Raw genomic sequence first — 12979 nt, 5'->3', positions numbered from 1 at the left:
CGATAAAAGCATCCAATTATCAAAAACCTGCAGCAATTAAAAACCTTCATTGCTGTCTTTGGATTTACAAGCTGCATTGGCTCATTCTAGATATGTGTGTAGAAAGAACTCCAAATATCCGGATTATATAATTCTACAATTCCCGGTTTTCAGATTCGAAGTTCAGCATCTCTGCCTTGTTTTATTCTGACCAGACTCTAAAACAGGTTGAAGTCTATTTTTACTCCCTTGAGGTCTAGAAACCTGATGTGCCTTGTTAGCGACTGGCTATTGCATTGACCTGAACTCGGGCCCAGTTTAGACAGCAATTTCAAGGGGCAGGAAGAGCTTAAACACCTTGTCCGGGCAAAATCAGGAAGATTTGGGATGGAGAAATACCCGTTGTGTCTTGCTAATATTCTCTTAAACGTTCTCCCTTTCAGTCTCTCTGATCTGGCTGCCTTCCACCATTTGATCACCGAGAAATACAACTTGACAACAAACCACACCTGGATTTGCTTTGGAGGCTCGTATCCTGGTTCTTTGGCTGCCTGGTTTAGGCTTAAGGTAGGATCTGTTGTGGCCCACAGGCGGCCTGTGGAACTGACCGCAGAGATGGACAGTGAAGAGGTTGGGGAGGAAGATGGGTCAGTCCTGGAGTCTGGGGAAGGCTCGGACAAGGGCTATGCATCAAGAGACAGAGAGGGGAACAGGGCTATCTGGGAGTTGGTTCCACCACAAATGCGTGCACAAGAAAAGTGTTCCTGACTAAACCGCGGTGTCTAAAGCGCGGTGACAAAACCGCGTGACGAATGAGCGACGAATGAGCCCTAAAGCGCGCCGACAAAAGCGCGCCGACAGAAGCGCGCTGTAACGTAACCCTAAACCTAACCCTAAACCTAACCCTAAACCTAAACCTAACCGTAAATCTTACCTTAAATTAAATCGCGCTTCTGTCGGCGCGCTGTTGTCGGCGCGCTTTTGACATCGCGGTTTTAGCGCCGCGGTGTTGTCGGCGCGCTTATGACGTTCGCGCTTTTGTCGGGTCACGCTGGGAGTTATGTGCTGCCTCTGGAGCCTCCAGAGTCTGACATCAGCGAGGCAGAAGAACAGTGTGAGCCTGTTCCCTGTTCTGGCAGAGCTGCCAGAAGGCAAGAACAATTAGGACAAAAAAGGGAGACTCAGGAGTAAGGCTTGGTGGTGATTGGCCCCTCCCATAAGACATAAAGAGGAGCAAACGGATGTGAGCCTTTGCAGGAAGCAACTTTGTTCGTTCTGGTCGGTTAAAATTCTGAAACTCCGTTTTGACTCTGTGCTCCGGGTGGCCTTGCAAAGCTAATTGCCAATTAGGTCTTCGGCAGCATTTCAAGGGAGATAAAGGTGGGTGCTTATCAGCCTCGTCCTGAAAGACTTTGGCAGACTTCTGTCGGACTCTTTACAAACTATTTGTGACTCATGAAGGGCTGCGAATGAACATAATTCGCAGCCGTTGAAATAAAAAGAGGGTTTTGGGGACGAGGCGCGTGCTTTTTACTGCGTCAGGAAACCTAGGTTAGAACAGGATGTGAGACAGCTTAACGACCGCAAGAGATTGTGCCGGGGTTGTGATCGTTGAGTGAAGCAGTCACAAGCGAGACATTTTGCTTTACAATTGCTCTGCTCAATGACTGAGATTGAAATCTCAATTGTGGTCGTTAAACCAGGATGAGCTGTAGGGAATCAAACTCTTCTTGCAAAAACTGGAACGTTGGAAGGAGGGGGGGGGTCACGTTAATGGCTTCTTCTGCACATCAGAAATGGCTTTGAGGTCAAAGGCCAGGGCAAAGTTAGTTGAAAGGCCACCTCTCTTCCCTCGCCAAAAATCCCAAAACTCACAAGGGAAATATTGTTTCCCCCCCCCCCATTCCTTTGTTCACCTTCCTTCCTTCCTTTCTTTCTTCCAGTTTCCCCATCTGGTCTTTGCCGCCATCGCATCGTCAGCTCCAGTTAGAGCCGTGATGGATTACACCGGCTACAACAAGGTCAGTTTTTGCCGGGCGCCCCAAAATAACTCTCTGGATTTTGAGATGTTCGTTTGGAGGTTAAAGCCACTTCGTCAGAAATTAGCAGATTGGCCTGTAGAGTTTGCTGAAAAGCAAATATATATATATATATGGAGTTTTCTAACTTGGAAGAGAGGAAGGAGGGGCGGGGGAGGAAAGCAAGCACCATAATTTATTTCTCTACTAGCTGATAACCCAGCGCGGTCCAGCTATCCACAAACGTTTTCACAATTCCTAATGTTGGATTTCCCACCACCACCACCAGAGGGAGCCGCCTTGTGGAATACTGTGAAGCCGTTACTATGGCAACTCCACAGCCCTGTACCGTAGTACGGCCATTTTAAAGCAGTACGGTAGAAGCCATTTTAAGGCACAATAGGCTGTATCTTAACAGAATCACCACCATCCCCGAGGGGTGTCTTACCACCCACACTATTTGTTTCCACAGAGTAAGTCATCTGTGTGGTTGAAATTGCTTGAGGCCTTCCAGAGCTTTACTAGAATATACACACACACATGCACAGCCATTTATATATAGATAGATATAGGTATAGTTGTTTTAGTATGGGCCACTTTAAGATGTGTGGACTTCAACTCCCAGAATTCAGCAACACCAGCTGAAGAATTCTGGGAATTGAAGTCCACACACTTTTAACCTTAAAAAACACTGACCTGTGCACTGTGCTTATCCAATGAAAGAGTCGCCTACGTATTTCATGGAATGAAACAAAATCAGTGTTTTCCACTGTGTAGGAGGAAAAAAAAGGAGAAGGAAAGCAGCATGGCTCGTGCACAAACTTAGTTCTTCTCTATTTGTTTTTAACACATTGGTTAGCCACAGGAAGTCTCTTGCGAACTTCCCCTCCAGATTGAAGCTGCAATGTTTTAGAAAGGGGCTGGATCATCATACGTTGGAGAGATCCCGTAAATGTCGTTTTTTCCTTCTTCTTTTTTTGCTTCCATTTCTTTAGGTTGTCGCTGCGAGTCTGTCGAATCCAGTGGTGAAAGGTTCCAAAGAGGTCAGTTGTCTCAAAAAAAAAAAAAACATTGTAAAAAGAAAATGTTTGCGTAAAATAAGAACAATACAAATTTAAGGAACAAGAAAATAAAGCAAAAGTGATAGGAAGGAAGGAAGGAAGGAAGGAAAGGAAGGAAGGAAGGGATTCCAATCTTCTTTACAGCAGCTATAAATAAGTTTATATTTTATCCTTTTAGGTTGCATCCCATCGTCTCCCCTTTCTAATCATTAGAGCCCCTAAAGTACAAGATTCTTTTTTTCCTCAATTTTTAGCAAAAAATCAAAAGCAAACAAATTGACACGTCTGAAATTTGGGTCTCTGGGCTTATGCTCCCTATCAATTATGCTCCCTATCAATTATGTTCCCTATCACAACCTTCTGCGCATGTGCAGAATGTCCATGATGACGTCTGGGCAGGTGGGCGGAGCCTCCCGCAGCTGGCGCGACTGGTTTACCCAAACCGGGGCGAACCCGCAAAACACCACTTCTGGTCCTGTTGATTTTTAAGACCAGGAATGTTGTGATCCAGTGGTGAAATTCAATTTTTTTTACTACTGGTTCTGTGGGCGTGGCTTGGTGGGCGTGATGTGGCTTGGTGGGCGTGGCTTGGTGGGCGTGGCAGGGGAAGGATACCGCAAAATCTACATTCCCATCCCGCTCTGGGGCCAGCCAGAGGTAGCATTTGCCTGATCTCCGAACAAAATTTCTGCTAGCGGTTCTCCAGAACCTGTCAGAACCGGCTGGATTTCACACCCTATTGTGATCCCCATATCCCTGGATCTCAACAGGTTGCCGAGGCTCTCACCAGATTCCCTCGACCTACTTATAGCAATAGCAATAGCAGTTAGACTTATATACCACTTCATAGGGCTTTCAGCCCTCTCTAAGCGGTTTACAGAGTCAGCATATTGCCCCCAACAACAATCCGGGTCCTCATTTTACCCACCTCGGAAGGATGGAAGGCTGAGTCAACCTTGAGCCGGTGAGATTTGAACCGCCGAACTAGCAGTCAGCTGAAGTGGCCTGCAGTACTGCACCCTACCCACTGCGCCACCTCAGGCAACCTAGAAAACCGAGACCAGAATCCTTTAAACTGCATTTGCAACTGACGCCGACAAGCGGCCAGTTACAACAGGAGTATTTGCCGGAGCGCCCAAATTGACAGGAGGGTGCCTGTGGGTGTTGGAGCCTTGTCCTCCAACCACGGAAATCCCCCCCCCCCTGAGCATTTGAACCCAGAACCCAGACCTCTTGGCTTGCTAGCTCAACTCGATGGCTTAGCATACTTCCTGAAGCCAAATGAAGGTAGAACTCACCATTCAGCAACGCCAACTTGATGGTGAGCGGATCTCAATTTTTTCTCCTAACTCCGTTGCACGTTCTTCCATTGTGCTGCTTTCTGCTTCCTCTCCGTGAATGCCACCCCCTCCCCAACGTCCGAAGACCCTCCTAAATTGGGCTGGGGGGCTTCTCTTCTTTCTCCTGCAGTGCCTGCAAAGCATAAGAGAGGCCTTTGCTTCCGTGGACAGCATGATCCGTGCCGGGTGGCTGGCAAAACTCAGCATAGATTTCCACTCCTGCAGCCCTTTGCAAGGGGAAAGCGACTGCCAGGTTCTGGTGACCAACCTTGCCGACATGTTCATGGGAGCCGTGCAGTATAACTACGGTGCGATTGTGTGGAGCAACGTGGAGAGCATGTGCAACATCATGACCAACAGCAGCATCGGCTCTCCCTATCGGAGGCTCATGGCCACCAACATCGTAAGCCATTGGGGTTCCTGAGGGGGACACCACCGAGAAGGCCATGCCCTGGGGCCTGACTGATGACCTCAGTGGAACCAGCAATGAGTGTGGGCAGAGAGAGCCAGTTGGGCTGGTGGTTAGGACACCAGGCTAGAAACCAGGAGACCAGGAAGTGGGGAGTTCTAGTCCTGCCTTAGGCATAGAAGCCAGTTGGGTGACTTGGAGCCAGTCTCCAGGAGACTGGGAGTTCTAGTCCCATTGTTAGCCATGAAAGCCGACTGGGTGACTTTGGGCCAATCCCCAGGAGACTGGGAGTTCTAGTCCCATCGTTAGCCATGAAAGCCAGCTGGGTGACTTTGGGCCAATCCCCAGGAGACTGGGAGTTCTAGTTCCATCATTAGCCATGAAAGCCAGCTGGGTGACTTTGGGCCAATCCCCAGGAGACTGGGAGTTCTAGTCCCATTGTTAGCCATGAAAGCAGGCTGGGTAACTTTGGGCCAATCCCCAGGAGACTGGGAGTTCTAGTTCCATTGTTAGCCATGAAAGTCAGCTGGGTGACTTTGGGCCAATCCCCAAGAGACGATGAGGTCTAATCCCACCATGAAAATCACTTGGATGACCTTGGGCCAGTCATTAGGCGACTGGGAGTTCTAGTCCCACCTTAGCCATGAAAGCCAGCTGGGTGACTTTGGGCCAATCCCCAGGAGATGATGAGTTCTAGTCCCGCCTTAGGCATAGAAGCCAGCTGGGTGACCCTGGGCCAGTCATCAGGAGACTGGGAGTTCTAGTCCCACTTTAGCCATGAAAGCCAGCTGAGTGACTTCAGCCCAATTCCCTGGGAGATGGTGACTTCTAGTCCCGCCTTAGCCATGAAAGCCATCTAGGTAACTTTGGGGCTAGTCACTCTCAGCCCAGCTCCCCTCACAGGTGGAAAAGATGAGGAAGAAAATGTGTTGGATACGTTCTCCGCCTTGAGTTAATTGTAGAAATAAACCAGAAGGGACGCCGATTCAATGAATAGATAAAGAAACCCAGAGGCAGAATTCCGACAGCCCTTCAGTCACCAGGATGCCCCGGGTCTTATCTCTGGTAGGTCATCCTGGAGCAGTTGGGAATGCCATGCCTGCAAAACTCCCAGGCGGAAATTGTGGAGGAGTTACGCAACAGCAGCATTGGGATGGCGTTCTTCGCTATGAGACAGTGGTTCTTCCAGACCTGCACAGAATTTGGCTATTGTAAGTGAGCATTGAAAGAATTCGGACCTTTTCCCATCCATTCAGGCCCCCCCCCTTTACTCTCCTTTGCCAGCCCACCTGAGCTCTCGAAACTGCCTAAAAGTCTGTTTCCAATGTGCTTCGATTGTCCTCCCCCACCTCTCTTTTTCAACCTCTTTTTCAACCTCTCTCTCTCTCTTTCAACATAGCTCTCTTTCTATTTGTTTATTTTTTAAGATTTTTATTAACAAACATGTAAAATACACACACACACACACACACACACACACACACACACACAAATTAGACGTACACCACATTTATACAACACAATACGAACAGGATAATAGCAATTATCAATCGATACTGGACACCTTATATTATTTCCTCTTCTATTGCATTTCATTTGGATTTCACCCTTCTTAACCCTCTTATTTTACTCATAACTATTGTTTTTTTAGTTTAATTATATTCCTTCATTGATTCTTGTTTCTTTCCTCCATCCACCTATACCATTTATCCCATATCTAGTAGAATTCTGATTCTTCTTTTCTATGGATTTTTTTAGTTAGTTTGTCCATTTTGGCACAGTCCATAACCTTTCTTATTATTTCATCTTCGTTTGGGATTAATTTGTTTTTCCATTTCTGGGCAAAGGCAATCCTTGCCGCCGTAATTATATGTAGTATTAAATACTGGATTTCTTTTCTTTTATATTTCACAGACATAATTCCTGATTAAAAAAAACTTCAGGTTTCCATTCTCTTTTAACCCCTGTTATTGCCTCCAGCCAATTTTTGATCCTTTTCCAAAAACTTTTAGCCTCCTCACAGGTCCAAACATATCTCTCTTTCTCTCTCTCTCCTTCTCTCCCTCCTTCTTTCTCCTTTTCTGTTTACTCCTCCCTCTCTCATTCTCTTTCTCTTCCTCTTTCGACCCCTCTCTCCTCTCCCTCTGTCTTTCGCCTTATCCGTTTACCCCTCCCTATCCTTTCTTCCTCTCTCTCTTCCTCTCTTTCCACCTCCTTCTTTCTCCTTTTCTCTCTCCCCCTCCTTCTCTCTCTTTCTTCCTCCCTCTCTTCCTCCCTCTCTCTCCCCCCCTCTTTGTTTCTCTTGTTTCTCAGTTTGATCTTGAATCAGGAGCAGTGGTGGGTTTCAAAAATTTTTGGAACCTCTTCTGTAGGTGTGGCCTGCTTTCCGGGTCCACTGGTGGAACCTCTTCTAACCAGTTCGATAGATTTGATGAACCGGTTCTACCGAATAGGTGCGAACTGGTAGGAACCCACCTCTGATCAGGAGGCAACATTTTGCCAAACGAGGGGGGAAAAAACATACTTGCCTTTTACAAGGATAGTAGATAGGGTTCAGAATAATGAAATTGGAAGGTCTTCTAGTCCAATTCCGTATTCAAGCAGGAAACCCTACACCACTTCAGACAAATGGTTATCCAACATCTTCTTAAAAATCTTCAATGTTGGAGCATTCACAACTTCTGGAGGCAAGTTGTTCCACTCATAATTGTTCTCAATATCAGAAAATTTCTCCACAGTTCTAAGTTGCTTCTCTCCTTGATTCGTTTCCACCCATTGCTTCTTGTCCTCAGGTGCCTTGGAGAATAGCTTGACTCCCTCTTATTTGTGGCAACCCCTGAGATATCGGAAGACTGCTATCATGTCTCCCCTGGTCCTTCTTTTCACTAAACTAGACATACCCAATTCCTGCAACCGTTCCTCATATGTTTTAGTCTCCAGTCCCCTAATCCTCTTGGTTGCTCTTCTCTGCACTCTTTCCAGAGTCTCCACATCTTTTCTACATTGTGGCGAGCGAAACTGGATGCACCACTCCAAGCGTGGTCCTCTTACCAAGGCCTTATAAAGCGATACTAACACTTCGCCTGATCTTGATTCTTATCCCTCAGTGTAACTGCATAGTAAATATTTCCCGAAACGGCTTTTCCTCCCATTGCAGACCAGACCTGCGAGGACCCAGATTGCCCCTTCTCTCCCCAAATGACGTTGGCCTCCCAGTTAGAGATCTGCTCTCAGGTTTACAACATCTCCTACCGCAACGTCAGCGAAGGGGTCTCTTTCACCAATGACTATTACGGGGCCAATCATCCCAAAGCCAGCCGAGTTCTTTTCGTGAACGGTACGAGGATTGGTCGCCGGGGCTGGGTGGTGGTGGTGGTGGTGGTGGTGACCTCTGCTTTGGGAAAGCTTAAAGGGGTTTGGAACCAGGAGAGGAGACCACGAGGAAATCCCAGGGGGGTTGCAAAACCCTTCTGCCAAGACATGGCGACGGGGGCACCACGAGATGGACAGGGAGCGGCCAGCAGCCAAGCTTGATGCCTAGAGTGGGTTTTATTTTGCTGAGAACGGAAAACACGTCAGCTCACTAAGAAAGGAGGCTATTTGTAGCTCAGGGCTGACATGAGGGGGAGATCTTGGTGCTCTCTGGGCTTGGTGGTTCTCTTGCAGGCGTTTCATGACCCAACTAGGTAACCTTATCAGTGCTAGAAGGGAGTGTGGTTTGAAGAGGACGACTATGGGGTCCTTTGTGCTCTCTGAGTTTGTTCGTTCTCTTGCAGGCGTTTCATGACCCAACTAGGGAACATCCTCAGTGCTAGAAAGTAGTGGGGTTTGTTGAAAGACGAGGGGGAGGAGGAGAAGGGTGACGGGAGGAGGAGGAAGAGGAGAAGAAAAGGGAGGAAGAGAAGGAGGAGGAGGAGGACTGTGGAGTCCTTGATGCTCTCTGAACTTGGTGGTTTTCTTACAGACGTTTCATAACCCAACTAGGGAACATTATCAGTGCTAGAAAGTAGTGGGGTTTGTTGAAAGAGGAGGGGGAGGAGGAGAAGGGTGAAGGGAGGAGGAAGAGGAGAAGAAAAGGGAGGAAGAGGAGGAGGAGGACTGTGGGGTCCTTTGTGCTCTCTGAGCTTGGTGGTTTTCTTGCAGACGTTTCATGGCCCAACTAGGGAACATTATCAGTGCTAGAAAGTAGTGTGGTTTGTTGGGAGAGGAGGAGGAGGAGGAAGGGAGGAGGAGGAGGAGAAGGAGGAGAAGAAAAGGGAGGAGGAAGAGGAGGAGGACGACTGTGGGGTCCTTTGTGCTCTCTGAGTTTGTTCGTTCTCTTGCAGGCATTTCATGACCCAACTAGGGAACATCCTCAGTGCTAGAAAGTAGTGGGGTTTGTTGAAAGAAGAGGGGGAGGAGGAGAAGGGTGACGGGAGGAGGAGGAAGAGGAGAAGAAAAGGGAGGAAGAGAAGGAGGAGGAGGAGGACTGTGGGGTCCTTGATGCTCTCTGAACTTGGTAGTTTTCTTACAGATGTTTCATAACCCAACTAGGGAACATTATCAGTGATAGAAAGTAGTGTGGTTTGTTGGGAGAGGATGAGGAGGGTGAAGGGAGGAGGAGGAAGAGGAGAAGAAAAGGGAGGAAGAGGAGGAGGAGGACTGTGGGGTCCTTGGTGCTCTTTGAGTTTGGTGGTTTTCTTGCAGACATTTCATGGCCCAACTAGGGAACATTATCAGTGCTAGAAAGTAGTGTGGTTTGTTGGGAGAGGAGGAGGAGGGTGAAGGGAGGAGGAGGAGGAGAAGAAAATGGAGGAAGAGGAGGAGGAAGAGGAAGACTGTGAGGTCCTTGGTGCTCTCTGAGCTTGGTGGTTTTCTTACAGACGTTTCATAACCCAACTAGGGAACACCATCAGGGCTAGGGCTACTCACGATGTTCCCTACTTTGGGCCACGAAAGATCAGCAAGAAAACCACCAAGCTCAGAGACCACCAAGGACCCTTCAGACCGGCTCGCCTTGAAAAACACAGTGTGGGAGAGAACCTTGCCCGATTTCTGGCCATTTTGTTTTGCAACAGAGGCCCAGATTGTATGTCGTCCCTGGTGTCTGACAGTCCTCGACTTAACGACCGTAATTGAGCCCGGAATCCCTGCCTGAGACTGACTGATTTTTCCCCCCTCTTTCATTTGCTTTCTTTCTTTTTTCAATCCTCTGCAGGGAACATAGACCCTTGGTACCCTCTGAGTGTCCTCAAGAACGAGTCTGATTCGGAACCGGCTATTTTAATCAACGGCACCTCTCATTGTGCCAATATGTATTCTCCCGCACCCGGCGACCCTTTGTCCCTTATCCATGCCAGACAGGTGAGGCTGCTGAAGGAGGCCGAAGGAAACAGTGGGGTGGAAGGTGGGGAGCGGAAATTGCAATGGGTGGCATAATAATTTTTTAAAGAAATCAACAAATAATCAATCTGACATCAAGACCCCCATTCGGGCTTTCAATTTGGGGCTAGGTGAACCCTTTTCCAAATGAAAATAAGTAATAAAAGTTATTCAAATGGTAAGCACCTGCTAGAAACTGTGGGGCTGGGAGTTCTAGTTTTACTTTAGGCATGATAGTCAGCTGGGTGGGTTTGAACCAATGATTAGAAGACAGTGGTTGTCGTCCCGCCTTAGGCACAAAATCCGAGTGGGTGACTTTGAACCAATCCCCAGGAGATGGTGAGTTCTAGTCCCACCCTAGGCATGAAATCCAGGTGGGTGACTTTGGGCCAATCTCCAGGAGACAGGGAGTTCTAGTCCCGCCTTAGGCATGAAAGCTAGGTGGGTGACTTTGGGCCAATCACCAGGAGACGGAGTTCTAGTCCCACCCTAGACATGAAATCCAGGTGGGTGGCTTTGGGCCAATCACCAGGAGACAGGGAGTTCTAGTCTCACCTTAGGCATGAAAGCCAGGTGGGTGACTTTGGGCCAATCACCAGGAGACAGGGAGTTCTAGTCCCACCTTAGGCATGAAATCCAGGTGGGTGGCTTTGGGCCAATCACCAGGAGACAGGGAGTTCTAGTCTCACCTTAGGCATGAAAGCCAGGTGGGTGACTTTGGGCCAATCGCCAGGAGACAGGGAGTTCTAGTCCCACCTTAGGCATGAAATCCAGGTGGGTGACTTTGGGCCAATCACCAGGAGACAGGGAGTTCTAGTCTCACTTTAGGCATGAAATCCAGGTGGGTGACTTTGGGCCAATCACCTTGAGACAGGGAGTTCTAGTCCCACCTTAGGCATGAAATCCAGGTGGGTGACTTTGGGCCAATCACCAGGAGAAAGGAAGTTCTAGTCCCACCTTAGGCATGAAAGCCAGGTGGGTGACTTTGCGCCAATCACCAGGAGGCAGGGAGTTCTAGACCCACGTTAGACATGAAATCCAGGTGGGTGACTTTGGGCCAATCACCAGGAGGCAGGGAGTTCTAGACCCACGTTAGACATGAAAGCCAGGTGGGTGACTTTGGGCCAATCACCAGGTGGCAGGGAGTTCTAGTCCCACCTTAGACATGAAATCCAGGTGGGTGACTTTGGGCCAATCGCCAGGAGGCAGGGAGTTCTAGTCCCACCTTAGGCATGAAATCCAGGTGGGTGACTTTGGGCCAATCACCTTGAGACAGGGAGTTCTAGTCCCACCTTAGGCATGAAATCCAGGTGGGTGACTTTGGGCCAATCACCTTGAGACAGGGAGTTCTAGTCCCACCTTAGGCATGAAAGCCAGGTGGGTGACTTTGGGCCAATCACCAGGAGGCAGGGAGTTCTAGTCCCACCTTAGGCATGAAATCCAGGTGGGTGACTTTGGGCCAATTGCCAGGAGGCAGGGAGTTCTAGTCCCACCTTAGGCATGAAATCCAGGTGGGTGACTTTGGGCCAATCGCCAGGAGGCAGGGAGTTCTAGTCCCACCTTAGGCATGAAATCCAGGTGGGTGACTTTGGGCCAATCACCTTGAGACAGGGAGTTCTAGTCCCACCTTAGGCATGAAATCCAGGTGGGTGACTTTGGGCCAATCACCTTGAGACAGGGAGTTCTAGTCCCACCTTAGGCATGAAAGCCAGGTGGGTGACTTTGGGCCAATCACCAGGAGGCAGGGAGTTCTAGTCCCACCTTAGGCATGAAATCCAGGTGGGTGACTTTGGGCCAATTGCCAGGAGGCAGGGAGTTCTAGTCCCACCTTAGGCATGAAATCCAGGTGGGTGACTTTGGGCCAATTGCCAGGAGGCAGGGAGTTCTAGTCCCACCTTAGGCATGAAATCCAGGTGGGTGACTTTGGGCCAATCACCTTGAGACAGGGAGTTCTAGTCCCACCTTAGGCATGAAATCCAGGTGGGTGACTTTGGGCCAATCACCTTGAGACAGGGAGTTCTAGACCCACCTTAGGCATGAAAGCCAGGTGGGTGACTTTGGGCCAATCACCAGGAGGCAGGGAGTTCTAGTCCCACCTTAGGCATGAAATCCAGGTGGGTGACTTTGGGCCAATTGCCAGGAGGCAGGGAGTTCTAGTCCCACCTTAGGCATGAAATCCAGGTGGGTGACTTTATGCTAGACACTCTCTCTCAGCCCAAGCCACCCCCCAATTTGTTGTTTTGGGAAAAAGAGGAAGGGAAAAGAGTATTTTCTGTATTTTACAGCCTTGAGTTGTTTATAAAAATAATAAAGGTGGGATTGAAATGAATAAATAGACGAGGAAACAAGTAAGAACAGAAGATTGGCAAAGGGTCAGCTGAGAAGACAAACTAATACTTCTTCGAAGTTAGTAAAATTTGCTCTTTTTTTTCCCCTTCCTTTCTTTAGCAAATTACTTCCTGGGTTGGCAAATGGCTGAATTTAGCAAAAATTCACTGAGACAACCTGAGTACACAAGAAAGAAAAGTATTATGCGTAGCTAGTGATACGAAGCAAAGCTGTTTCGACTCGCCTTCACTTAAGAGACTTTCACGAAACTCTTTCGCCACACACCAAAACTACCTCTTTTTGCCACCGTGGCTTGCTTTTTTAACTTTTTTAAAAACAACAACACACTGCTTTCCAAATGCACAATTTTTTTAAAAGAAACGAAGATTTTTTGATGAACTCTCGGCTGACTTAGCCTGCGGCACGAAACCCTCGCTGGGCTGGCTTTGATTCTGCATCGTGTGAAACTTAGCCCGCGGGGAC

At 48.4% G+C, this 12979-nt stretch overlaps 1 protein-coding gene across 1 annotated transcript; it reads left to right on the top strand.

Annotated features, from left to right (window-relative positions):
* Window positions 1–347: 347 nt before the first annotated feature.
* PRSS16 (serine protease 16) lies at window positions 348–12675 on the top strand. Its single transcript, XM_032238735.1, has 8 exons — window positions 348–546; window positions 1923–2000; window positions 2993–3040; window positions 4529–4801; window positions 5877–6018; window positions 7965–8144; window positions 10005–10150; window positions 12617–12675. Exons 1-8 carry the CDS (start codon window positions 367–369, stop codon window positions 12665–12667), a joined length of 1098 nt encoding a protein of 365 aa, XP_032094626.1. The 5' UTR covers window positions 348–366; the 3' UTR covers window positions 12668–12675.
* Window positions 12676–12979: the final 304 nt, after the last annotated feature.

This window comes from Thamnophis elegans, unplaced genomic scaffold (assembly GCF_009769535.1).
Source record: "Thamnophis elegans isolate rThaEle1 unplaced genomic scaffold, rThaEle1.pri scaffold_65_arrow_ctg1, whole genome shotgun sequence".
Classification (NCBI taxonomy): Eukaryota; Metazoa; Chordata; class Lepidosauria; order Squamata; family Colubridae; genus Thamnophis; species Thamnophis elegans.
Note: the sequence above shows the minus strand (reverse complement) of the source record. Positions and strands in the feature narration are given on the sequence as shown.

What these genes read in the sequence shown, in the direction of transcription:
- PRSS16 (XM_032238735.1), top strand. Translation starts at nt 367, where the DNA reads ATGGAGAAATACCCGTTGTGTCTTGCTAATATTCTCTTAAACGTTCTC. An exon ending in ATTACACCGGCTACAACAAG is followed by an intron (nt 2,001 to 2,992) that starts GTCAGTTTTTGC and finishes CCATTTCTTTAG; the next exon opens with GTTGTCGCTGCGAGTCTGTC. An exon ending in CTGCACAGAATTTGGCTATT is followed by an intron (nt 6,019 to 7,964) that starts GTAAGTGAGCAT and finishes CTCCCATTGCAG; the next exon opens with ACCAGACCTGCGAGGACCCA.